Genomic DNA, 27,977 nt, shown 5'->3' with positions numbered 1-27,977 from the left:
ACACTCACTCATTAGTTAACGAACATCCCGTTGCCCCCTCAACATTTATTTCTAAATTGAGAGCCTTAAGAAAAAGAAGTGCACGTCGTATAAACACAATGTACAGGGAAGACTTGGCTGCCCACGGTCAGGTAAGGTTCTTGGAGACTGCATTCGCCGTCTGCTTGATGTGTGGACCGTGGATCTCCGGCTCGTAGGTCAGCAACACGATCATGACCCAGAAGTGCATAAGGCCCTGTGGTAGCGCAAAATAGAAACATGTGCGCGACTGTCAGGCATTCAACAAGCGTCACATTATGTGATGTATATTGCTCTACTAGCCTTGGGATCCACGTCCTTGTAAAATGAGCAAGTTTATATACTGGCACCAGTTAAGAACGGTAAAATTTTGCACAAATTCTGAGAACCACAGACTGAAATTCAGAGTCGTAGCGTTTACTCACCGCAGTAGCGTAGCAGTTATGACGTTGCACTGTTGAGCTTGGTGTCGCATTGGCCACATTTCGATGAGGGCAGAAAGCAAGGACGCTCACGTACTTAGACAGAGGCGCACATTAGAGTACCCAACGTGGTCAAAATTAATCGGAAGTCCCCCACTACGACATGCCTCACAATCAGACCATGGTTTTGGCACCTAAAACCCCATTTTATAGAGTTGTAGGCTTTGCAAAGTGTACGTGACCAACACGTTACTGCACTCTTTTAAAAGACAGCTCTGGGAATTTTGCAAACATTCTGAAATAGCGGCTCTATGGTATTGCAGCTGCTTCCGTGCTGTAAATATCAAGGTGTTGCATAGAATTAAAAGCACAACTACACAGCTAATGACCCTTCACTAGGCACCCATTCTGTTAGTCTAATGAAAACCACCCGTTATCAACTGGACTGCTAGAGTACCAGTTACCCATATTTTTGGGGAACACAGTAAATGCTCAAAGCTAAACAGCAAAGCAAGACTGAACTCTATTGCCTCTGTGTAAATCCTTTCTTACCATGTAGATGAGGATGAATATTCGGGCTAGTGGGTAGCGCCTTAGAAATAATCCGGCACGTACGCTGTTAAAAGGGAAAGGGAAAAGGGCAACGAAGATTGTCATTATTATTAGACAAACAATGCAATTATACCAAAGCAAACTAGATAGTCACAATAGCTATATCCCATGCATACACTGTTTAAAGGCAGAACAGCAAAAAACAATAAACCCCCAGAAACAGATCGTCAGGGCAGTTAAAAGGGGGAAAGCTGTTCTCTTACCTGGCTTCGGGCTACATATAAGGCTACCATTGTAAAAAATTTAAGCACAGTGACAAGTCACAGCAACAAGCCATCAAAAGCCAAGTGGAATAATAGTTACTACGGTCTACAGTGGCACCAAGGCGCTGGTCTGGTGTCTCTTTTATAACATTCTTTTGCCATTCTAACACAGGGAAATGTCATGAGTGCAGGTACAGAGGTCCCACAACTTGCCTCAGGGAGTCGATGACTCCATACGCCCTCTTGACCTTCCGGGTCACGGTGCCATCGAAGGGAGATTCGACAAACATTCCTGGAAGCCGCGCCCTGGGATCTGTTGCGAGAGATGTGCGAGACGCCTTAACAACCCCAGCCAGAACTCTCAACATTGTCGAGCCACATCTAGAGTGTGGGTGGTAGGAATCACTCACCCGACTCATCGGCTGAAAGGACAACAGCATTGGGAGGACACAAAAGCTTGTGAGTCATTTGCAGCGAGATAAACGTTTGGTCGAGCAAACGGAACACGGCTAACTATGCTGCATGTTCGTTTTCCGTCGTTCGTTACGTTCACATCTGCATGCAAACACGTTACACCCAAATCTGCATGCCAATGCATGCTGTCGTGCGGTATACACGCCATGTCTCGTCGCCTGTGGTATGCGGCTATTGTGTAGTCTGCACAACGACTGTCTCAGATTATTCAAAATGGGGTATGGAGGCAAGATGATAAGCTATGTGTAAAGTACAATACACTCTCAAACGGAACACCTAATTAGTATTCATAAACCATAACTTTAACATATAGTCATCGCAGGAAGAAAGCGCCTGATGTTATGCGTTAAGTTGGCCTATGATGGCGAATAATTATTACTGAAGCTTTCGTGTCAAAACTCCGCTGCAGTCGGTCCAAAAATACCAATCTGGTGTTCCCTTTAGCAGTGAATGACACTGTACTAGGCTCTTATGCACGAGTTTTTTTTTTTACTTACACTCATCCGGCTGTCCAAATCCGGCTATTGCTGTGTGTGGTTTGGAGCTGTGAGTCTGAGATTCCTTCAGCTGACGCTGTTGGGTGACAAAACACTGCATCAGTTTCAGTTACACGATGAAGGAGATCAGTCATTGACCAAAACTATGAAAGGCAATCATCCTCAGCAGCCCACTTCTGCCACAGGTTACATAGAGAGGTGCGAAGTTAACTTCTCTTTTTTTAGATTAAAACAGCAACTACACATTCCATTCAGCCGACTTATATTGACACTGGTGCAACACAACTAATGCGAATTTACAGCTTGTGTTAAATTCTTTACTCTGATTATGCAAGTTTTGCAAAACTCTCATTCAAACAATGCTGACATACTCTAAAGTCATGCACAAGATATAAATTTTTTTACTGATTTAAACACAATGCTCACATAGGTAAAGTTTCGTGAACAGAGGCCCAGTATGTTATAATATCACCGGTTCATTATTACAGTTCGATATAAGAATAATAGATAAAGCAAAGTAAATAGAAAATATTTCTTAACGATGTCAGTCAAAAACAAAGAGATGCTTATAACAAATACTGGATATAACAAAGGCATTTTCAAGCCAGATTATAACGAGTTTTGACTATATCTTATGTTTTGTTAGTTTGAACAGAATCTTCAAAAGTTGCATGGAGCACACAGTGCAATTTGGTCTGTTCAAGTGGACTAATTACCTGAACAGATAGATGAGTGCTACCAGCACAACAAATCGCAATATCCAGGTGGCAAACTAAAGAGGATCTACAAATTAACTTTGTAGTTATTCATTTATATGTTCCTTAGTGTAACTAACCTGTGTGGAACAACATTAGGAGAGGCAACAAGCTCCACCTAATGAAAAGCCAATGCTCAAGGACATTAATTTCACACGTGTTACACACAATAGGTGGAACATTCCTTTTAATGTGTTCTACTCAGTGGAACCTATGGAGGACAAGATTAGGAGTGCACTGATTGGCTTTACCTTTGCGATTGAAACATGTACCCTAAAGTGAATAATTAAAACTGGATAAATTATTTTTTAATTAGCTACCTGGACGTTATGACTGGTCGTGCAAGAAGTCTACCCGAACAGGCCAAATTGCAATGTATCCTTTTCAGGCACGAATTATTTCTGTGGTCTAAAAGTTTACTTTCACCAAATTTCTTCCACCTTCAGAATCATGAAAAACATACAGCTGCAGTATGCATTAGAAATTTTTAAAATCTTCAGCGAGTTCTCCAAATTTTACTGAATGTGGACTCCATGGAAGAACTCTCTAAAGTAACGTCACATCCGAGGACATCAACTATTCTACGTGCACAACACTTGGAAGTCACCTATCCAGCCAATTGAAAAGTATGCCTGATGTAGAACACTGTGAAAAACAATGAACAAAGGGAACCCGCAACACAATATACTGACACCGAGAGCAAACACCCAGTTATCTAGGTTAACACTATAACTTTACCCAAACACTTTACGCATTAAAATTTGCAGCACGTGCACGTCCAATCAAAAGTGTTTCTAGACGCATGCGACACATTTTAATTATCGCCATATTCATAACTGCTTTTGCTTTTGATGCACCACCTTCGCATGCACATGTGTGAGCATAGCACATAAAAGGGATATGCTTCATGTGATTTCTTCAAATGTCAAATAGAAAGAAGACCCCCCAGTATTTGACCAGGAGAGGATGCACGGTTATTACCTCGAGTCTTTCCAGCTGGAGAACGAGCGAGTTCTTCTCGGTGCTCAGGGCTTCGACCAGGGTCTGCTTCTGGATGAGGCTCTCGGTGAGAGCATGTAGCCTGGCCTCCAGCTCTTCCTCACTAGTTGAGCTCATGGACTTGGTCATAATCTGCGATGGCAGTACAAACGCAATGTAGTGTGAATGTGAAAATGTGCCTTCCATGTTTAATGTCTTGGGAATTCTTTTTTAGTGGCTTTTATACCTATTGTTTATTTTTTCTAAACATTTCATGAAAGTACAAGTCGCAACAAGTGTGCACAAGGTATGCAGATTTGAATTAAGCAAAAGCCTTGTTAATTTTTATCTCCTAGGAGCAGCAAAAAACGTCAAAGAAATTTGACAACCCTAACGGGTTGTCAAATTTCTGAATATCCACAGAAAACCCATAGAAGAAGTTTCGTACAAATATCAAGGATCATGAATGTACATCAGAGCCCAATGCAATTATTGGATCACAGTGAGGCCGTGGATCAGTGTTTGCATGAAACTATGCATGGCGCTCTTTCCACACCTGGCCCTTGCGCCATTAAACATCAAACATTCATTCATTGCATGATTTGATCTGTCATTCTTTCTTTATGTGTCATGCCTGAGCAAACAAATGAAATTGGCCTGCTTCCTACCTCATAACCACTGTTTCAAGTTCGAGTTTGTTAACCGGTAACATATAAATGTATTAATACAGGAGAAGTGCGCGATTGGGATCTCCCATAGTGAAAACTGTCAGGGGACATCGAGTAGATCAGTACAATAGCCAGCAGGCAAATAAGCAGTACACAACAATATACAATGTATACACAAACATTACAGCAATCAGTGACAATAAATACAGCTTGGTTAAAGAAAGGAAGCATAAATAAGAAGACAAAGATAACAAATTGATAGATAATCCAATAATTTTAATTTTATGATGTCAATAGAAAGAGTGTAATGTACAGGAGTTTAAATCAAATGGTAACATGTTCCAAAGTGACATAAATGAAAATCTTGCAGTCAGTCTGCCATAATTAACATGGCAGTGAAAAGTAAAAAAAAAAATTAGAAAAGAAACCAGCCTGTTTCCGTAGCTTTTCCAGCTCCGATTCGCGCTCGCTGAGCCTCTGCTGCAGGGCTTCTTTGCTGCGTCGGAGCTCTTCTTTCAGGAACGTGATCTCCTGTAATGTTGGGAAGCGGGTTTGCAGTGGCATGAGTAACAGGGCTCCGCATTTACGTTATAATTACTCGATTCTATTGCATATCCTTCTCTCTGGAAAAGTTTACTAAACGATTACGGCCGTTTCAAATTCAAGTACAAAATAAATACTATAGTGACAGGCTATCATAAAGCTTCCACAATCCAATGCAATCCGAACGTTGCTGCAGTGGCTACATTATGTTAGTGCCCGCTCCTTAAGTTGGTTAACTATAGCTTGACTAAGCTTAACTATAGCTAAGCTGCCACAGTCCGCATTGCATTTAAAGAGACACTTAAGGGAAGCAAAACTCAGTTTAGACAGCTAAAGTACTATTAAATACCAGAGCGTAGAAGAGGCATACATAGCACTGTGTATGTCTCTTCTGCTTATCTCTGGTTTTTCACGTGCTAGTATTTCACGATCATGAGTAACCAACTAGACTGAACTTCAGCCCTAGTGAGGTAAGTACAGTCTAACGCCTCTGTAACAAAGTGTTCGGGGCCTCCAAAATTCATTTCACTATGCAGGTCACTTGGTTGTAGAGGTCGCGCACCGCACAGCTCACAATAGAACCGGGACAGAATTATATTCCTTTGTAACACAGGTCACTTCGTTGTAGAGGCACTCGACTGTATGTTCTTTCAAAACTCTATATTCAATAATTTCATGGCAATACGTTTATTACATTATAAAATTAAATGAAGATCAGTTTTATTTTTTTAATTTCGTGCTTCGAAAACACCAGCACGTCAGTGTGATGTGCCAGACTTTAAAGTTCTTTTTTTTTTTTCAGCCATTCAGGCCTCATAAGAGTTCTTGAAACGTGTTCTTTGCCATTTTTAGAATACAATGTAGTCCATTTTTGTCTATAAAAAATTAATTAGGCTCAAACAGATGCAGTCAAAATCTGTGACACCACGGGGACTTGGTGCAGAAATTTCCAAGGCAATGTCATGTTGCTACTCATTTCATATTTGCGTGTTTTCTGACATACCAAGCCCCTTCTCACAGTGAGGTGGGGTTTTTTTTTTTTCATTGTACAAGGTTAATTTGCTAATACAGCCCAAAGATTTTTTTCTCTTCAGTATCCCCTCAAGAAATGCGCCATCCCAAATGTCATAGATGTCACTGAAGACGCTCTTAGCGGTTGCTAGCGGTAACGAGGCCTCTGACAGTGACAGTGAGCGGTTCTCAGTGTACTACAGCTGAGATACAATAAATCATAGAGTTAATATAACAAACGCTAGAAGAAAAGCTACCCATAGCGCTTATGGATTGAAATAAATAACCGCAAGGGCACCGCCATGTTGCTACTCTGTGCAGGCACGCAGGCGCAGATGACGAGACGAGGTTCAGACGAGACTTACAAGTCTCCATCAGTACGGTGGTGCCATCTGGTTCAGACGCCTGCAAACGCATTCTTTCACATACTGTAAGTTTTACATCAACATTTTATAAATAGCCATTGGATTTTACTGAAAAATATTTGGAGTGAACTTTACACATTTTTTATATCTACGTGCTACAAGGTAAATGCTTGTTTTTGCATCATATTTTGGATATTTGTAGCGTTACAAAAATTAGAGTTGCCACTTTCTTTCACCCAGCTTTTTCGCAAGAGTTAGTATACTAACTCTATGCAATAAATCAAGTGAGAAATCGCCATTACGCCCTCTCTCTCTTACCATGAAAACTTGTACAAAAAATGTGGGGTGAGGTGAGGCTTTGCATTTACATTTTCTCAAGCATAAAAACCGGGTGCACGTAACGATCGAAGGTACATTAGAACTGAGTAAATACGGTAATTACCACTGCACACCACCATCCACATCTAGGCCCACAAAAGACTTCAGAAAATGCATGCAAACTGCAAGTAGGACTTGAGAACAGTGCCGCCTGGGAATGAACCCACAAAACCTTGCAATGATTTCCAAACACAGTCCTTCGGTGATGCTGGAGAATTTTAAGAGGTCAGCCAAGTATGAAGTTCACGTGATGGCCGTTAGATACTTTCAGCTTCACTGCAACTTTTGTGATGAATTACGGACTTTTACATATGGATTTCATTACGGATTTTTGCTACGGACTCGGCCGAGTTCTCACCAGTATGTGCCTGCGGTCTACACAGCTCTGACAGTGCTTCAATTCAGTATGTTGCCTAGCCCGCCAGTGGCGATCATTCAAAAATTGTCATCATCATCAGTCTATGCTCACTGCACGATGAAGGCCTCTCCCAGATATATCAATACAACACTGTCATGTGCTAGCTGACCCCATTTTATGCCAGTGAATTTCTTAATGTCAGCACACCACCTAGTTCTCCGCTGTCCTCAAACGTGCCTTCCTTCTCTTGGCACCCATTCTGTAACTCTGTAATTGTGTCGCTTGAAAACCGTCAGCAGCCTCCGAAGTAACTGCACTCACTTCTGTCGCCTGCCGGGCCTCAAGGTCTGCCTCCTGGCGCTGATGTCGTTCCTGTTTGAGCTCCTTCAGGAGGTCTCGCTGCTGCTCCTGCGAGGACTCCAGCTCCCTTTCCGATGGAAGAAGAGGTGGAGACGTACTTTCGTCAGTGATGCCAAAAACAGCAACAGTAAGAGAAGAGAGGAAACAACATTGAACAGCGATTTGCAGGAGGAATACCCTGCCAGCCCAGGCAAACAACCGCACAAACAACCCATTAAAGAGCATGCAGAGGTGCGAGCTACTGCCGAGAGGGTGCACACGAAACCTATATTCTTGGACAACTGTCTGTCAAAATGAAGGGAAAGCTATGGCAGCAAAGTCTGCAGAAGCAAGAACGCTTCTGAAAAAAATCCAGATTTTCCCACAATGGCTAAGTTTAGACTAGGGAAGAGAAAACAAAGAGAAGAGTTGAAAATTGAGCTTGTTGGTATACAATGAAACTCTTGGAGGAGTGCTAAATGGTGGGACAAGAACAATACATTTACAACAGGCAAATCAGACAAAACACCACCGAGCATTAAATCTGTTATTCTTTTACTTTCCTCTTCAGTGTCTTGACAAGCGCAAAACCATTGCACCTGGAACCTACGTTGATTCAGTGTCTGCTCCGAGAAATCAAAAGCTGACGGACTATTTGGCGCCGATAACACATGTGCAGATTGTCTGCCCTTATAGCTTTCCTTTCACTGTCACTGAAAGTTGCCCATGAGTACAGTAGTCTGGTAAAGTCCGTTACGGGCAGGGATGCTGCTCGGACAGTGTTATAGATAAGTTTGCTTGTAAGCAAACAACCCCTCTACAGCCTGCCAAGCTTATGTCTGTGATGTGGCAGCAACTGACCAAGGTGAATGTAGAGGTCACATGTAACAAAAGGCCATCATACAAAGCATTCATTGTCACAAGTGTACATTATCCTTGTGAAGCCCTTTTGCCAATGCATCCTTCGTAGGCATGTGCAAATATTCAATCTTTACTTCGGCTCAAATTTCAGTATGCAAAGTTTTTAAAGTATTTGAAATGAATGTATATACATATTTTTCTGCACATAATCTGCGCCCTCAATTACAACATCTGAGAAAGAAAAAAAAAAATCCATGCGTATAACCCTCAATATAACTGCATACAATGCTCGAATCTTCGTAAAGACAGTCTCCATTCAGAAGTACATGAATCATCTAAGTCATATCTTAAGTCGGCCGCTCTGTTCCCCACCTCTTCAGCAACGCTGATGGCAGAGACCTTTGGCCTAAAGATGGTTGCACAGCATCACAGGCCTTGCTGCCGTGATTCCACACCTCAAGTTGAAATTTGCACATAAATTACATGGCAATTTATTTGTTAAATTTAAAAAAAATGTTTGTCTCTTTGCTTGCAGAAAGCATCAAGCTCAATTTGTGTAATGCAGCATAAACTGCCAGCGTCACGCTGACGGTTACACTTCACAGCATCACGATGACGCACGATGGGTGAACGAAAAACGATATTGTCGCGATATTACTTTGCGGCAACTGAAATTTTGTTATATTGAAATAGCGTATAAACACACTTTGTTATATTGAGGTTCTAAATACATGGTGTTCTATGGACATGAAGTTATAAAATGTTAATTACTCTGTCATATTGAGAATTTCGTTATACTGAAGTTTGTTCTATCGAGGTTTAACTGTACTACATCCAAGAATGATGCATTATATGATATCGCAGGTGCATCCTCGCACGATAGCAGAAACATAAGCCATGCAGTGAAAGCAAGTGAAACTCTCGTGCAGTATACTGTCATTCTTTTCTTTCTTTCTTGCCCTCTTTGCTAAGGTGGCTTTAAATAGAATGCTGCACAAGTCGCTGTAGTTTAGCTTTCTTGAAGCAATGACGAAATAAACATTTCCTATGTCGTCCCTTCACAAGGGTTGCCAGCCCAGTTGCCTTGCCGTGACCACAACACATTATTTACGCCTTTCTTTGTGAGTTTTCTTGCCTTTGGTGCAGATAGATATAGGTGCCGCTAATCAAAAGCTGAAGTCGCACTACTCACCTGCGCAGGGAGCTCTCTTGTTCATGCAGCTCAGCTGAGAGGGAGTCTGCATGGGCCTGCGTCTTCCTCAACTCGTTACGGAGGTGCTCGCACTCCTGCGTCATGGCCTCCAGCTCGGCTGCGGAGGCAGCGTTGAAGCGGCTGCCGTCGACTTCCGAGCCGTCCAGAGCCGACCCACTCGCATTGGCCGCGTCTTTCAGGCTGGCAATCAGCTTCTCCTTTGACTGTTCACAAAGAAGAGAACAAAAAAACAAGGGGGTTGGGACTACTGTTGAACCCTGCAATGACGAAATCAGTGGGAAAAGCGCAAACACGTTGCCAATTGAGACAGGACAGGGTGTGCGTCGCTTCACTGCCAAAATTTCGTTAACCTAACTTGGCAAGCTATGCTTGAGGCTATAGAAATGCACTGCTGACAGCACAAAGTGTGCCCCATACGTAGGTCAGCGACGGCAGGACTACCGTGGAGCGGTATCTCTTTGGAAGATACTATCACTTTCACGAGATTTTGCATAACTCTGCACAGGACGCCAAGAAACTGCATTCCGTGCACACAACAGCATCCATCTAGTGCACACTATTGCCTGTAGCGCCAATGCATCCGTTACAGAGCGCGAAAGTGATTGTATCTTTTAACCCCGAAAACGATGAACCGAGAATACAGCCTTTACGCAAAAATCTATGTCCAACTAAGCTGAATCTGCATGAGATGCCATTGGGTGGTACCGAAACCAGCGGTTCTTGAAGCAGGGGACACATATTTTCGGACAACCACTTTTGGGGTTGCAATACGGCCCCAGTTCTCAATCATGGCCGGAGGCGTAGCAGCCCATTCTGCGGCCGCCATCTCAGACACCATAAACAAACCCACATCGGTGGGACGTGAATTTACTTGTTCTTGCTGTGCTTTTCTCATTGAGCCACAGATTATGCGCTGTGCTAGGAAACCATTGTCACATGTAAGTACAGGGACACAGCCATACCATTTAAAACAAGAGAACGAACAAACAAGATGGCAGCCACAATGTGTCTCCAGCACACGCATGTGCTTCCAGCGCTTTGTCGTTTACGTAAACAAAAAATGGTGGGAGCCTTGCAAGCATGCTGTGACGGTATTTTATGCAATATAAGTGGGGAGAAAACACATTTGAACAGTTTTTGTACTGTGTTAGCATTACATGGGAAAATAATATGGGATCTAATGTTTCGGAAGATTTTGTTGATGCGGGACTGCAGTCAAGTGATGTTTCGTTCTTGAGGGATACAAAATGCATTGAATCCTGTGGGCGTTTGCTGAGAATACAAAAATATTTAATTGAGGGGAGAATTTCATTGTCTCAAGCTTTTTGTTCTCACAGGATTCTACTGTATAGCTTTTTTTCTCATTTGCGTAACTCAATTTCGTATTGCATAACCGACCATGCAGTTCACTGCAAAGAAATGGGAGTGTGCGACTCTCAAATGAGCACCACAAACCGTCATCATCAGCTCACTTTTTAACACCAGCGCAGTTTGCCCTGTTTACTGTCTGCCATCTTGCAACCTTACCCTCTGGAGAGTGAAATGAATTAAAATAAATGTCTCAGCAGTACATAACACCAGAATGTGATTAGATTTTTTCATTGCCTTAATAAATGATTCATTCACTGATCTGCTTTTTCCTTAGCTTACTAATTTAGCAAATGGCTCATTGGTTTATTGCCTGACTTGCTGATTTATCAAATAAGTGATTGGTCAATTGACTGACTTATTGATTTACCGACTGACTCACTGATCTACCAATCGATTGATTTGTCGGTTTTAATTGCTCAAAGCAGCACATGGGTAGAGAAGGTTAGCCAATCAATTTCTTCACAAGCATCCGCTTACCTGAAGAATTCTCTGTGCTTTCTGCTTGTAATCAGCGAGTTCTTGGCGTGCCAGTTCCAAACTGCTGCGTAGCGAAGACACTTGGCTGCCAGACTCCTTTGCATGCGCTGTTTTACAAACAAAAAAGAAAAGGGCAGTTAACAAATTTAATAGCTAGGAATAAATCTTTGAACTGAACTAACTTTCTTTTTGTTCATTCAAGGATGAACTAATAATAAAAAAACACTCAGCCTTACAACATCTGCAAACCTTCACTGCACAGAAAGACTAAAGATATGTGAAAGTGCTGCATGCAAGATTTCATGCGTCGAAATAACGTCGACAGCATATCATGGAAACATTTAATATTCAACTGATGCCCCGAGATATGAGAAAAGATACGATCTTGGAACAAGTTCACGTGATGGATGGGCGACATTGCGAAAAAGTCATGAACACTCGGCCAAGATTTTGTAGAAGAAATAGCATGAGGACTGCTACGCTTCCAAAAAGGAAAAGTGGGATGAAGGTTGAGCCAGGATGACAGCCCACGTAAAGGGGCCAAAGAGCCAAAGGGGCCAAAGGGGCCTTGTCAATGAACATCTAAAAAGAAATAAAATGAAAGAAAGAAAAATACAAGTTCAGGAAGGAACAGATAAATGGTAGCACAAGAAAGAGAGAGCTTAAAAAATATTGGAACATGCCACAAAGTTTCAAAGAGCGCATTCGGGCAGGCGGGGCAATGACAGTGTCGTCCCATTCCAAACGCACTGTTGCACACTTAATCATGCACAACCAACTCAAGCAGGCACAGTGGTGTTAGAAGACGAAATAAATCAGAGTTGTCGACAAAGCGGCAAATGTCCACATGCATGCAGCTGCGAGATTAGAATGAACACCCTACCCTTATGTTCGGCAAGCTGCTTCTGAGCCAGCGTCAAGCTCTCAGACAGGTTGGAGACTTCTTCCTCCATCTTCAGCTGCCTCTGCATAAATTCAGCCTGAAAAAAAAGGACATGACAATGGCAATGTAGCTGGCGATTTTTATGACACCACACCTTTAAAACTGCTAAAGTATGCTAGGATGGTAACACTTGTCTGTCTCAGGGATGAATTTAACGACATGGACTGCAAATGGCAAATGCCATTTGTGCGCCATTATATATTTAATTCAGCACGACGACGACGGATGCTGGACATTAAGGACGTTTTCTTCCATTCACCAAGAGATATCTGTGATCTCTTTATTCCTGGCGGTATTTTAGTTCCATAGTCAGCGCAAAGTTAAATTTCAATCTATTGAACACAGATACAACAATTTGATGGACGTAACAAAGTCTAAAATTTGGTTGGCTCTGAACATATATGCGAGTGCATAACACTGCAAAGTGCATGTTCATAACTCAGCGTTGTTTACGTGTCACATATCGACACAGCAAGCTGCCAACGAGCTATCAATATAAACAGGAGACCCTTCGGTGGCCTGTCGGAAACATGAAACTTGTATTTTGTTTGCATACTCCCAACTGCGATTTTTTTTTTCCTATATTGGCCTGCACAATTAAAACAAACATCAGTTTTAATGAAGGTTATTGATGCGTTAGCATTAGGAGTGTCAAAGTGTATGTGTGTGAAGTGTGAGAAGCCGGTCATGCAGCAGAGGCATGCATGTGTACGCATATATATATATATATATAGTGCAATTGACAGTGGTCTGCTCTGGACCACCGTTAGGTGCAATTTGCTTCTCGAAGAGGTAGAACATGTGTCGAGTGGGCTCCTTGAACAACATGTTGCAATGTGGCGAACACTGTTTAAATCATGGATATGGGACCTCAAAGAGGTGCGACGTAATGCGAACGCATTTCTCTCATATTGACCGCTAAATCATTGCTACAATTTTATTTGTGATGGGTGCAACTGCATTACACAACAACAGTGCAAATTAGGCTTTGTAACGAGCACGCCCTGTGCCCACAGAGCTGCAAGCCAGACTCTGCACCTGAGCATGCCGGTGGTTCTCCTGCTCCTTCCGGAGGGCCTCTTCCATCTGAGCCAACTTGTCGCGTAAAGTTTCGACAGTCTTGCCCTGGACTTGGGACAAGTCCGTTTGGTCCCTCGTCAGCCTGCAACACAGTGTGAATGAATGAATGAATGAATGAATGAATGAATGAATGAATGAATGAATGAAGACATTATTGTTCTATAAGGCACCATTACGCTTAGAAATCCTCAGTCCAAAGCTTTATTGGTTAGCTTTTCCAAGTAATTCGGAATGCAATCTACCAAGTTGCATTCGCAAACGCTGGGCGAGAGAGAGTAAAAAAAGACTTTAATGATCATTTCATCATCATCAACATTTATGTTCACTGCAGGATGAAGGCCGCTCCCAGTGATCTCCAATCACTCCTGTCTTGCGCCAGCTGACCCCACTTTATCGCCTGAAAATTTTCTAATTTCATCACATGGCCTAGTTCTCTGTTGTCCTAGACTGTGCTTCCCTTCCCTTGGCACTCATTCTGTAACTCTAATGGTCCGCCGATTAAGCTACCCTATGCATTACATGTCCCACCCAACTTACTTTCTAGCTTTTAATTTCGTTAGAAGATAACGCACTCCTGCATGTAGAGGTAGAGCATCGGTTTTTTTATACTCGAGGTTCCAAGTTCGAATTTTTGTTCAAGCCACAACATTTTCACGCTTGAAGTGGCATCTGAAACTGGCCCCCCCAAAAAAAAGAAAGAAAAGAAGAGAGCCAGTGGGTCTACGCTGTTCCAGGCGCAACCAAATTAGGGAGGCCCACTGAGCTTCAGCAAGACACTGCTTCGCCAGAGCAGGAATTTGCATTCCTGGTGCAGTACCTGGCCACTAGAACGTTTCTATTGCAATTAATGAGACTCTAAAAGCCTATCAAAATGCTCTTCACATGGTACTCCAGACAATTAGAGTGAAAGTTTAAATGAATATTAGCAAATGAAGCTAGTATGGTGTAGGTGACTGGCAATCAAAGGCCAGGAACTGAGGGAGCAAAGAAAGAGAAGGGTGACATACCAATACCGGGTGTTATTTTTTACTTTAGACCCCGCAGAATTTTAAAAAATAGCCTGTAGGATATAGAATAATTCTAGTCATTGAGATTGATTACTCGATGCGGCTGACATTACTTGCATGAGAAACCGAAAAACATACCTGGCAAATTAACAAATGTTTCCTGGTGAGCTTCTAAATTAATTACATTACAGCACATACTGCAATTTACAAAGTGCAGCTGGCGAGTTCACAAGGCAGGTGATTTGTACATTGGGGAATTGCACACAGCCAGACAGCACACCAAAAGCAAAAACACAGATGTTTAAAATGTGTCGCATACATATTGAGACACTTCTGATTGGACCTCTGCTGCAAATTTTGACAGTATGTGCAAACTTTTTCAGTGTAAGGAGTAGGAAGCTACATGGCTGGGTGTTTGCCCTCGGTGACACAATGCCGTCATGTAGAAGTCCACTTCTATCATTGTTTCTGACCAAATTTTACATCATGTGTTCAAATGGTTAGATGGGCACTTTCCAACTCTGCTAGGCAAGAAATAGTTGATGTTCTCATATCTGATGTACATTTGCGAAAAACTCGCTCAACAATCGAAAATTCCTCATCTGTTCCACTGCAGTACTCTTTTAACGACCTCAAAATGCAAGAAATGTGGTGAAACTAGATTTTCGGTGAACAGAACTGCAGCCTGGCGTGGGTGAGTGAATTAGAGGTGACAAACCAAAACGGGTGAAACTATAGTGCCATCCAGCTTTGCGACAGCAGCCTCCTGTATTTGCACGAGCTTGCCTGGCGCTAATTCCAGTTGCGTCTCACGCGCGCACAGTGCAAGCAACGCTTTTTCTCTGCAGCAACAGTACGTTTCGGGTCCCTATTACATTCTGAAATTCTACAAAAAAAAAATATAACACGCACCTCTGGTTTTCGCTTCTTAGGTCGTCCACCAGTCTCCGCTTGGCGGTCAGCTCTTGGTCCGCTTCCTGGAGCCGGACACGCAGCACAGCCAGCTGCGAGTCCTTGGCCTCCAGGGCCGACGAGAGGTCGCGCTCGCGCGCCTGCAGTTCGCGAAATGCCGAGTCGCTGGCCGACACTTGGCTAGACCAGTGGTCGAGGCGGTTGTGCAGGCGCTGCTTCTCTGCAGACATGAGCCGAAGAACGAGGTGCCCCCTTTCAGTCTCAAGACACAGTTCACTGACCTGAAAATTTTTCTGTCTCTGGGCTTCATTGATTCATGGTGCCTCGATGTGACCAAGAAACACGGGGCTTTATCCTAAATTTGTTTGAGAGATAGTCTGCATGTGTTTTTTTTAATGACATCGGAAAGCTGCCACCCATAACTTTGCAAGCACCCATCACGTGTGCTCCAATTTTTATTAGTTTGCAAAAACACGCAGACGAATGCGAAGTAAAATGCACAAATGAACGCAGCATTCTTCCACATAGTACCAAAAAAAGAATTTAAAAAAAAATGGAAAGAATGCTATGAACCGTGCAATCAGCAGTGGAAAGTAAAATAATACAGAATATATAAGGTGGAAGTGTAGACATTGAGGGTGATCATGAGTAGCTAATATGTGTGATGGTCCATTGGTGTATCGGCACCTTCTAGCCTTTTTTTTTTGTATATTCTATTATACATTATACATTAAGAGGAAAAGTGGAGTAAAACCTGCCACACACTGCACAGGACAAATAACCGAAACTCTATTGTATAGTAGCAGAATGTATGCCATAGGAAGAAAATTATAGTAAAGAGTGGCCAAGGAGTACATAAAATGCAAGACTGGAATATTCTCATGTCGAGGATTCAATTTAACTAATACAGGACGGGGGCACTACTACAATGTTGCTGGGAGATGACTTGATACTACAGCAGACTCACATAGGCTACTGCCAGTAATGATCATGACTTAGAACAACAAAACACGTGCATTCCTCTGTCCATTGAAAGACCTCATATGTACTTAAAAGGAACACCTAGCTGGTAATAAAGCCAACATAACTGAATCACTTCTACTTTATCAAAAGTCAAGGATGGTTCACAGGATGCATTAGGCTGACATCTATGCCTTCGGATATAGTCTGCATGCATTTTGTGTACTATGTTTTATACTTAGCAGGTAACATTGTGGAAGTTACGCTAGTAGTGAGGCCATAAACATCTTCATGTGTTTTGCAGGGTTGTTGTTTGGGATCTGCGGTGCATTCTGAAGAATTGCTACTTTGCGTACTATGACTGCAACTTATGGTTGCAAGATTACATCAAATCATGCATTACTTGTGCACTTCTGTTTTTCTGGTATGCGACATATTATGTTTCGGTTGCGAACTCGAACGGGATGCTGTAGCCACATAGGTGCATCACTCCGTTCGTTCGGTGGTAAATATGATCCCATCTGCGATGTCACCCATGTAATAACTACGTCATATTTCGCAATACAGTTGACTTCCATTAATTCGACCCTGATGGGACTGGCGAAATTAGTCGAACTATCTGGCGGGTCGTATTAAACAAGATGCACAAAAAACGCCAAAACACACTGCCAATTCATTTGGCAGTATTTGCCCCATTTTAACATGCCCCAAATCAAATGCACGCATGCCTGCTTTCTATGTGTTTGAAGTAAAAAACTAACGTAGAAATGAGATTAACACTCGTAAACAAAGTAGAAACTTAATGCACACCCAATTTCCTGGCAGGAAAATGGGCAACGTTCCAATATATGTTGCACAATGACAGCCAACTTCCTAAAGTCAGCTTCGCCACAACACATCAATATGCAGTAAAGCATAGGAACCTTGTAAATGCTGTTTTCGTTTCGTATCCGACGGCACCGTGCAGGCAATTTTCAGCCCAACCATCTTGGGAAAAAAGATAGGTGCGTGCTAGAATCAGGTAAATACTAAATAACATAACCAATCATTGTAAGCTACCATTATTGCTTGAAAATCTTCCTAGGGCAGGCCAAAAATAGGAGTTTTTTGGGAAGATAAAAAAAATGTTGTGTTCAATGATGTCCCCTAAACTCTGCCAAGGCATACCACTAAAGGGGTCACTATCGTGCTCACCATAGAGGTCATGCGTACGCGTGTTGACTGGTCAAGTTCAAATTATCTGGCGAGGGCCAATTTAGGATCAATATAACAAGTTTGGGCCCACAGAAATGCATGGGCGCAGACCCAGACCTTTTGTCGAGGTGAAATTAACCGAAAAATTTAGTTAACCATAGCTTAATTAACAGAAATCTACAATATACAAGCGCGAGGCTTAATTTTACATCGAATTACATGATGCCTACCTATAGCTTTCTTTCACATTGGGCGCATTACTTTTGGTCATGACTGCAAGCAGTGAGAGAGTCTTTTTATCTTTCGTAGCTATGTATGAAACTAAGTATAATTCAGTGGTAATTGGCTGTCAAATACTAACTGCGAGTTTTCTTAGCAATGCACTGCACTGCACACTTCAAATGAATGAACCTTTACTTGAGTGCACAGTTTCTTGGTGTCCATCAAGGTTCATTCAGGCAGAGTTTTCCTGCAAAACAAGGGGGAAGAAAAACTTACCTGCGTCAGCATTCTTGACCCTCTGCAGAACCGATGCCATCTCTTGGTTCAGCGTGGACACTTCCTTCCGAAGCATTCTGTTCTCTTCCGCGAGGCTGTCTTGTACCGCTTCGGGCGCATCGCTTCTCATGGAGGGTGCAGATGTTTGGAGTTCCTCGTGTTGAATCGAAGCTCTCCGCGAACCTGGGGCTGCTTGGTCTGCAGCCAACGATGTACTTGCTTCCCCTTGGGCTGTCGTCGTCGTACTGGCTTCTGGCAAAATTACTGTTTCCGTTTGCGACACTGTTCCATCTGTGAGGAATGTTTGGTGGGAAAGGTACGGCCAAACATTATTATATTAAGAGCATGGGTCATGAAATATCTAATTTTTCTCTCTTTTTCTTTCGTCTTGGCATTGTACTGAGCACACGGAGAGTACTGTCACATTTCACTAGTACGAGTACATCTAGAATAACTTTCATTACTATTGTTTGTGTTGCAAGGATGATGCATCTGGTAAACTGCTGTCTGTAATGCAGAAGAACAAGGTCTCTTCAGGCGACGTATCATCTTTAACCTCAACTCCCTGGTCGGAGTATTGTACAGAGCATGCTCAGTGGTGCCAACATCTTGTAATCTGTCTAAATCCAGGAGTGCAGATTTTTGGGCTAGTTGGTTCGTGCAGCAATTAAAGTCATAGCGCTGGATTGACACGGACAAGAAAGACAACAGGATGTGCACTACGGACAAGACTAAGTCCTGTCGTCTTTCTTGTCCGTGTCAATTCAGCGCTATGACTACAATTTCTCTGAAAAATTATTATTATTATTATTATCATTATTTAATGCTGTCAATTTCATTCTAACTGTCTTTGTAACAAGCTGTATATATTAAAAGAGCACAGAATCAGCCATGCTGTTAATTCAGCTTTCTTTACTAACCTCCACACATCGCATGAACCAGCAATAAATCTATTACTATGATTTTTTTCAAGTTGCTTCACAAAAATCGCAGCGTCTAGGACTTACAGTAAGGCGCAATAAACATGCTGAAAGAAGCCAAACTACTAGAAGCAAATCAAAATCGAATCAAGTTGCAGGGTCTGATGTTCCACAGCAACACATGGGCTATGAAAAATGCAACTCCGGATTAATTTTGACCACCTGCAGTTCTTCAGCGCACACCTAAATCGAAGTAACCAAGTGTTTTTGCCTTCTGCTCCCACTGGAATGCAGCCGTGGCAGCAGGGAATTGAACCCATGACCTCAGCAGCAGAGTGCCAAAGCCACTGGTCTATCATGCCAGGTACAATAACGTACGATAAGTGCACTAAAAGAAGCCAAACTATTAGGATCCATATTATAATACATTCACCGAAGCCACGACCTTCGTCGCTCCACTGCCATGGATGGCATCAATTTGGGCTTCTTGTCCAAAGTGAACTGCTAGCAGTTACAAATACGTGCACCTTGCTGCACGACAGGTTGGCGTCAAGCTACCACACATAGAGAAACAGGAATGAAAAAAAAGAGAGAAAAAGAAACTACACTAAGAGTAAAAAAACGCAGCATCAGTAAATATCTAAACCACGCTCCTACTCATATTTGGCAAACAGGCCCCATATCGTTCTTTTGACAGAAAAAGGGTTACTAGTACTAGCAGGAATAGTAAAGGGAATACTTAGTTGGGAAGGCTAAACTAGTGTCTCAGAGCCAGTACATCAGTGCTGGTACTATAGCCCAGTACTTCAGCCCAGTACATCAGCATGATATCACAAATTTAAATGTGTTTTCTTGTACTTGGGCTGTTTTGGCACAAGAAAAGCTCTCAAAACTTGCTAGGTCGACAAAAAAAAGACTTCTTGGCCTAGCTGGTCCACATATTTGCCACTAATAGGACATGCGCAAAAAAAAACATGCACCGAAAACCCACCTGTGCCATTGCCAACATGTCTTTCTTTTTGTGTGTGTGTGCCATTATTGTGGAAAATATGTGTTTTTGCTATGCTGAGCCTCTAGTTCCTTTAAAACACAATGCATTTCATATTCCTCAAAAATTGTGACCATTATGTGAAGCAATTAACCGAAATTTAAAAAGTGAAGCTGCAATCTCAACTAGGCATAAGCAGTGACAGTCACAACCCATGACAAGATGGTGCAAAGGCTTCAGAAAGGCACTGTCACCCGCTTTTCATTTTGCCAAGCCTCTACTCATGGTGTGAGTGTCTGCTTTGCTATTGAAGAAGCAAAATTTAATACTACAGCACAACTTCATATTCATCCTTAATGTCCTAATAAGGAGTTGTGAGGACAAACAAGCAGCAGAACTGCACCTTTTGGCAAAGGGTTCTTACCTTCGACCTTTGACAAAGAGCTTTCACCGACTCCAGCAACATCTCCTGCTTCGGTCAATGATTCTGGGGCAATTTTCAGCTGAGACGAACTACGTTTCGGAGCTTGTGGCGCAGGCTCTGGGCTGTTTAAATATTCCAGCAGCTTCTCATCACTGGCCTGCTTTTCGACTCGCTTTGGCTTGATGCTGGTTGAGCTTGCAGCTAGGGAGAGGCCTCTGGACGGCTTTGGGCTTCGCGAGAACCCGCCAGACACTGGCGGAGAGGCACTGGATGGCTCGGGCTGAGGACTCCTACCGGGGCTCTTTGTGTATGACATGAAGCTGGTCTTGGCATTGGGCAAGAGTGGTTTCTGAAGTGCCGACGCGGCCGTCTGGTCGACCTTGGTGAGAAGGTCTTCCGCCCGGCTCGCAATGTCACTGAACCACGACATTGCTTCCTGTGGAGAGGAGAAAAAATTTAATTCTAGGTTATTACGTGTCAAAACAACAATATCATTGTGAGGCACACCGTAGTTGGAGGGGGGGGGGGGGGACTCCGATTTAATTTTGACTACTGGGTTTCTTTAACGTGCACCTAAATCTAAGTACACAAGCGTTTTTGCATATTGCGCCAATTTATATGCAGCCGCTGTGGGCAGGATAGAAGCCACAACATTGAGCTCAGCTGCACAACGCCATAGCCACAAGGCTGGAGTGGAGAGTACCGTATTTACACGATTGTAAGTCGACTCGAATGTAAGTCGACCCCCCCATATCGCTTGACCGGAAAAAAAAAAAAATAGAGCATACCCGAGGGCGCATTCGATAACGAAAATTTATTAGTAGCTGACATGGTCACTCGACTACTCGTCTTCACTAGTGCTGCCATCGTCATCGTTGCTGCGGTCCCACAGCGCGTCGTGGTCCAGCGAAATTTCAAATTTGGCAAACGACCGCACCAGGACATCTTGCAGAACAGCAGCCCACGCCAAATGCACCCAACCACACGCAGCCATCACGGAGGCTCTTTTGACAGGTCCGGTTGGCGCAATTTCGCAGTCTTCTGCCGCCAGCCACTCGTTGTACTCACGGCGGAGCAGAACCTTTAAATTAAGGCGAAGGTCCGGGCTTGTTTCATGACCACGTCGCACTTCAATGGCAGGGACCGATCACGCATTTCAGCGACGTACGCCGCAAGCTTAGCCTACAGCTCCGGAAAGCGTCCAGACTTCGGCACGTGGGAAATTTGTCACTTGCCGTCACAGGGTGAAAATTTCGCTTCGCTGCAGTCGCCACTCTCGCACCACCCATTTAGAAACATCGAAATTGCGGCCCGCTGCGCAGTGATTTGTTTCTTCGGCGTAAAGGATGGCAGCCCCCTTGAACGCTGCTGTGAACGAGTGCCGAACAATTAGTGGGCCTGCAGCACTCATGACGACTGGGGAAGCATAGAAGTAGCACGTAGCCGGCAGTCAAGTGGAACGCGTCAAAAAGTTGGTCAAACCAATTCCAATGCCTTTAAACAGAGAAAGAGAAACCCGCGAGCGGCGTCTGCTCTTCTATGAACTACCGATACCCCCCGCAAGCGCCGCCGTTCTGAGGGTGCCGCCGCAAATGGAAACAGCGGCGCTTCCATCAACTATCGACACCCCCCCCCCCCCCCCCCCCCCCCATAAGTGTTGCACGCACTGTAAGACTCTCAAAATGTTGAAAAACCCTTCCGAAAAGCGAACAAACACGCGGGATAGCAAAAAGATATGGGTAGGGCCATAGAGCAAACATAAAATTGTAACTACGTTGTAGCTCTTGTTTGTATCGCTTTTTTTGGCGCGGCCATGTTTTGGTTTCGATTGTAAGTCGACCCCCCAACTTCAGACTTTCAAATTTTAAAAAAGGGGTCGACTTACAATCGTGTAAATACGGTAACATTGATAAATTAACAGGATGTGAACATGGCAGAGGTGCTATTCTGTATCTCCCTGTCTGACGCCTTTCTTTATAGGGATTTTGTTGCATGCTTTATGGAGGACTACGGTGGCTGTGGAGCCGCTGTAGATATCTTTCAGTATTTTTACATATGGCTTGTCTACACCCTGATTCCGTAATACCTCCACGACTGTTGAAGTTTCGACTGAATCAAACGCTTTCTCGTAATAAATGAAAGCTATATATAAAAGTTGGTTATATTCCGCACATTTCTCTATCACCTGATTGATGGCGTGAATATGGTCTACTGTTGAGTAGCCTTTATGAAATCCTGCCCGGTCCTTTGGATGACAGAAGTCATGTGTTCCTGATTCTATTTGCGATTACCTTAGTAGATACTTTGTAGGCAACGGAAAGTAAGCCTACAAAGTACCTACTAAGGTAATTGCAGGTATTTAAGGTAATTGTAGGTATATATATATATATATATAATATATAAAGGGGCTTTATTAGAGTTTGTAGTGCGCTTTTGCAAGCTTGTTATAATCAATACAGTACTTTGCTGGCTGTGATGTTAAACACAGACATTAGGTGTGCCTGCAGTGTTTTATGCTGCCATCAAGAGATGGCACCACCAGCACATATGTATATATGCGTTTTTTTTTTTTAACACAGTCGCTTTGAGTTGGTGACTGGCTTGGAGTAAGCATGTAACACCTGACACAACACTGGCCAACATTACAGCTGAGATGCGGCTCTTTTTGGTCATCCTGGGCCCTTGGCTCTAAAACCCAATACATCATCATCATCACTCCTAGGATATAACGAGCAAGAAGAATACGGGGAACTGGAAGGTCTCTTCACTTCTCCCATTCTGCTTCCTCATTACACAGCGACGTTCTCAACTTTGGCAGCCTTGATGGGGAGGGCTTACGGGCAAGCTTCTTGCTCCCTAGTTGATGTACCATGTGCCACCTGCCATTGAAAAATCTGCAGCCATGGCTGCAAGTGCTGCTGGCTAACACTTCTAGGGCTATATCTAGTACACATGCATAAATACTGTACAAAGCGTAGAGTCAGTACACCAACTCTAGAGGAAATGCTCAGCGAAACAAGTGGCAACTGCAAAGACACTGCCGTGTTGCCACGTCTGCTTTTTGTAACGCTAGAAATAATCAAAATATGATGCAAAAGCATGCATTTACATGTAGCACGTAGTTATGCACAATGTGCAAAGTTCATTCCGTATGTTTTTCTCAAATATTTGACGGTATTTAAAAACTTTTGGTGTAATATTTACGGTGAGTGAAAGGGTCTGCTTGCAGGTGCTTGAACTAGATGGCACCACCATACTGAGGGAGTCTCGGGATCGCATTAATTGCGCACTTTGTCTGAATAGCATCTCGGCTTCTGTGCATACATGCCTGCACACAGGAGCAACATGGCAGCGACCTTACTGTTACCAATTTCTATGCATAGGCACTATGGAGAGCTTTGCCTCTATAGTAGGTTATATTAATTCTATGGTAGAAAGTGGACTGGAGTCCACTTTCTACTATTACAACAGCCCAATGGTAGAGCATCAGCTACATAATGCGAGAGAGAGAGAGAGGAGAATTCAGGAAAGGCAGGGATGTTAACCAGTCAATAGTCTGGTTGGCTACCCTACACTGGGGGATGGGAGAAGGGGAAGAGAAAGAAGGGAGAGAGAAGGTGTAGATACGCGTACGGACAGCACTTCAGTTAGAGTCGCTCGAGCAAACCAGAAGTTCTGAGAAAACACAAAAGTGCCTTCACTGCCTTCTGAGCCGATGATCGGTCGGGACGGTGCTCTAATATGGTCTGTTCACTCAGAGGACGATCGTCTAGTTTCCTCAATGTGTTGGACAAAGACTGTCTTTGTGCTTGAAATTGTGGACAATGGCACAATAAGTGGGCAATGTTCTCCTCGCATCCGCAAACATCACATGCAGGAGTATTAGTCATGCCAATTAGTGCTGAGTAGGCATTCGTGAAGGCAACTCCAAGCCATAACCGACACAGAAGAGACGCTTCACGTCGGTGTAGACCCGCTGGAGGTTTGAGTTGAAGTGACGGGTTTAGTCTGTGCAGTCTTGTGCGCCTTGTATGTGCGGTGTTCCACTCTGCCAAGGAGATCGTGCGTGCTAGAATGCCAAGTTGCCTCGCGGCGTCGGTCCTTGAGAGAGGAATGGGGACGCAGCGGTCTTCTTGGTTTGACGTCCGAGCTGCCTTATCGGCGTCATCATTTCCAAGGATACCGCAATGACCTGGTATCCACTGAAAAGAGATATCATGTCCTTTTGCTATTAAGTGATGAACAAGTTCCGCGATTTCGCACGTGAGCTGATCGTGTGTTCCATGTCGGAGAAACGACTGCACACATTGCAAGGCCGGCCTTGAATCGCAGAAGACTGCCCATTTTCTTGGACTTTCAGCGTTTATCACTTGAAGCGCGTCGCGGAGAGCCGCGAGCTCTGCAGCTGTGGACGTAGTGACATGGGAAGTCTTGAACCGCTTGGTTATTCTCATTGCTGGTATAACTAGAGCGCCGCCGGAACTGGTTGATGTAGTTGATCCATCAGTGTAGACGTGTGTGCAGTCGCTGTATTTCTCGTACAAGAGAAGTAAAGTTAGTTGCTTGAGCGCTGATGATGACAAGTCCGACTTCTTCTGAAGGCCTGGGATTGTAAGGTTCACTTGAGTACGGCGCATACACCATGGAGGAATGGAAGGCCTTGCCGCAGGTGTGTAACCTGACCTGAAAGAGGCACAGTGCGCGAAGACAGTCGCACTGAATGTCGTGTGGGGCCTATCTACTGGGAGACTTGCTAGGTGGTGGGTAGGGGTCCGGGCAAAGTGTCGTATGTGCACACGCATTGTTTCAATGATAATGTGCGTTTTAATAGTGAAATCTTGAGCGACTGCAATAACCTCAGTCGTTGACGCACTCCGTGGTAGACCGATACATATCTTGAGGGCTTGGGCTTGGATGCTTTGAATTATATTCAGGTTAGTTGTGCAGGTGTTGGACATGACCGGTAGACTGTACCGTAGGAATCCAATAAAGAGGACCCTGTACAGTTGCAGCATAGAGTGTATTGGTACTCCCCAGGTCTTTCCTGCAAGGAACTTAAACATATGACAAATTCCTGTCAGGCGCTATTTCACATAATTCACATGAGGGGTCCAGGAGAGATTTTTATCAAGGACCACCCCCAAAAATCTGTGACTCGTGTTGTACGAGATCATGTGTCTGTCGACGGATATCATGTATGGAGACATTGATTTCCTGGTAAATGCCACCGCTGCGCACTTTTCGTATGATATACGAAGTCCTTGTTCTCTAAGGTAGGATGATGTTAAAGTGGCTGACTTTTGAAGCCGCGCGCGAAGCTGCAGTCGCGTCACAGCCGACGTCCAAATGCAAATGTCGTCGGCATAGATGGAGAGCCTAACGGTGCCTGGCAGGATGTCGGAGAGTCCAATGAGTGTTAGACTGAAGAGCGTTGGGCTGAGTACTCCGCCCTGAGGCACCCCACGGTTACTGTAATGCTGTGAGGTCGGGCCATCCTCGGTAAGCACGAAAAAGGATCTCTTATGTAGATAGCTACTTATCCAGAGATAGACTTTGCCGCCAAGTCCTACTGCCTCTAACGCGTTGAAAATCGCTTCGTGCGTTACGTTATCGTACGCTCCTTTAACATCCAGAAATAGGGCAGCAGATAATCTTTTGCAGGACTTCTGGTGCTCGACGTACGTCACTAAGTCGATAACGTTGTCTATGGAAGAACGGCCACGCCTGAAGCCGGCCACTGCATCTGGATACACCTGGTAATGTTCGAGGTACCATTCTACATAATGCGAAAGATGTGAATCCGGCTGCCACCTGCAGCAAGTTATCTTTTCGTCCATTTTCATTTTCCTTATTATTCCTTTACTACTAGTATCAAAAGAAAAACAGTTAATTTCTTCAATGCTTTCCTTGGCTTAACACATTCACTGCTACAGCACTTCTTGAAGTCTCGATTCATATGCATCAAGACCCACCAGTGGGTCACTTGCCATGTTGCGTTGTGACCCACCAGTGAGTCACCGGGGAGCTGTGCTCTTTCAGAATTTCCCAAGGTGCAAAGAGATGGCGCCATGGTGCATCACATCAGAAGCAACTCTTCTGATCCATTAATTTCTAATAAAGAGGTTGCTTTCGCACTGCAGGAAATCTCAGGACAGCTGTACGGTAGGAATAACTGCGGTGACCCACACTGTAGTTAACATGTTAATTTTTGTCTGTTGGTTTCGCGTAGTTGTACTATAAACTGTACGAGACGGCTAGGTAAGACCACCAGAGGTTCTTGAATATGCCCTGAAGTCTTGGAACTTGGGTGTTTTAAAAATATTCTATCCTCCAGTCCCTGAATGCTACGGATATGTCGTCATTTGTCTGTGATTGGCAGAATGGTACTACTACATATGACGTCATAGCTACGTCACTGCAACTGCCAATGTTGCTACTTCAATAAAAAACGTGGCCACCATTGCATCCTTGCAAGGTCATTTACTTTTCGCAGTACCAGGTTAACATCTGGCAGTAACAGGATGATATCATAACCGCAAACAAAAATCAACACTTCCCAGACGCACAGAGCACAAACAAATCCTGCGCGCTGTAAACTTAGGTGAAACGACGTAATCGCAGCAAGTTCTCCTTTCGCCTTTTGCAAAAACTTTATCTGCCCGAAAAAAAAAAAAGAAATGTTCGTCGCGGACACGAGTCGTGAACGTGATGCGAAAGTGTTAAATTTCTCGACGTTCACGATACGTATAGTAAAAGCATTACCGGCGCCTTCACACAAAATAAACGCACGCCACATAGCACGTACGTATCAACAATGTTCTCGCTAAACGTACGCGATTGGCAAATGAATGGGCTAACTGCCACGAACCCGCGCACGCGCAAACAGTGTCATTCCGCAATTACATACTTCCTTTAGCGTTGACAGGGCGCGTATATATGTCGAACAGCCGACACACCAGAAAGTCAACGCTATTTGACGCTAACGTGTCATTGCTCTGCAGTGTTTCACGAGAACGCGACGCTCAAACTCATCTTTTTCCTGTAACACAAGTACTGTTGCCCGAGCTAGTACAAGCTTAGAAAAGTCGTCTAACCGATCAACAGCGGTGTTGACACCGGTTTCAAAGATGTACCGCCGTCACGATCGTCCACGAAACGGCGTCAAGCTTCAACGACAACCATCTGCGAAGCAGAAACCACCGCTGCATTACGATGACCAAGAGAACCAAGAAAATGTAGGCGTGGACGAACTGTAAACAAGACGTGCGGTGAAATGTCGCGCTTACCCGGGTGGGAAATGAATGTTGGGGGACTTCGTTATCCTTGACCCGATCCCTCGACGCTTGACACGGTTGTGCTGAGAAACACTCGACGTCACTATCGTGAAATATTCGCGCCGAGATAAAGCGGTAACATTGTTTAATGCAACGTAGTTGTCATCCGCAACCGCACAGTCTCTGATGAATGCTCTCGGTTCAGTTTCCGATACCGAGAAGCAGGCACAAACC

The 27,977-nt window shown here is 43.8% G+C and overlaps 1 protein-coding gene across 1 annotated transcript; it reads right to left on the bottom strand.

Annotated features, from left to right (window-relative positions):
* Positions 1-11: 11 nt before the first annotated feature.
* LOC142564214 (golgin subfamily A member 5-like) lies at positions 12-27,952 on the bottom strand. The gene is made up of 15 exons (XM_075675121.1): positions 27,756-27,952; positions 20,470-20,905; positions 18,138-18,428; positions 15,486-15,705; positions 13,525-13,648; positions 12,427-12,523; positions 11,544-11,650; positions 9,675-9,898; positions 7,604-7,709; positions 5,060-5,158; positions 3,963-4,112; positions 2,227-2,302; positions 1,469-1,568; positions 993-1,056; positions 12-235 (listed from the first exon to the last, which is right to left on the bottom strand). Exons 2-15 carry the CDS (start codon positions 20,897-20,899, stop codon positions 128-130), a joined length of 2,196 nt encoding a protein of 731 aa, XP_075531236.1. The 5' UTR covers positions 20,900-20,905; positions 27,756-27,952; the 3' UTR covers positions 12-127.
* Positions 27,953-27,977: the final 25 nt, after the last annotated feature.

The sequence above is a fragment of the Dermacentor variabilis genome, chromosome 11 (assembly GCF_050947875.1).
Source record: "Dermacentor variabilis isolate Ectoservices chromosome 11, ASM5094787v1, whole genome shotgun sequence".
Lineage (NCBI taxonomy): Eukaryota > Metazoa > Arthropoda > Arachnida > Ixodida > Ixodidae > Dermacentor > Dermacentor variabilis.
Note: the sequence above shows the minus strand (reverse complement) of the source record. Positions and strands in the feature narration are given on the sequence as shown.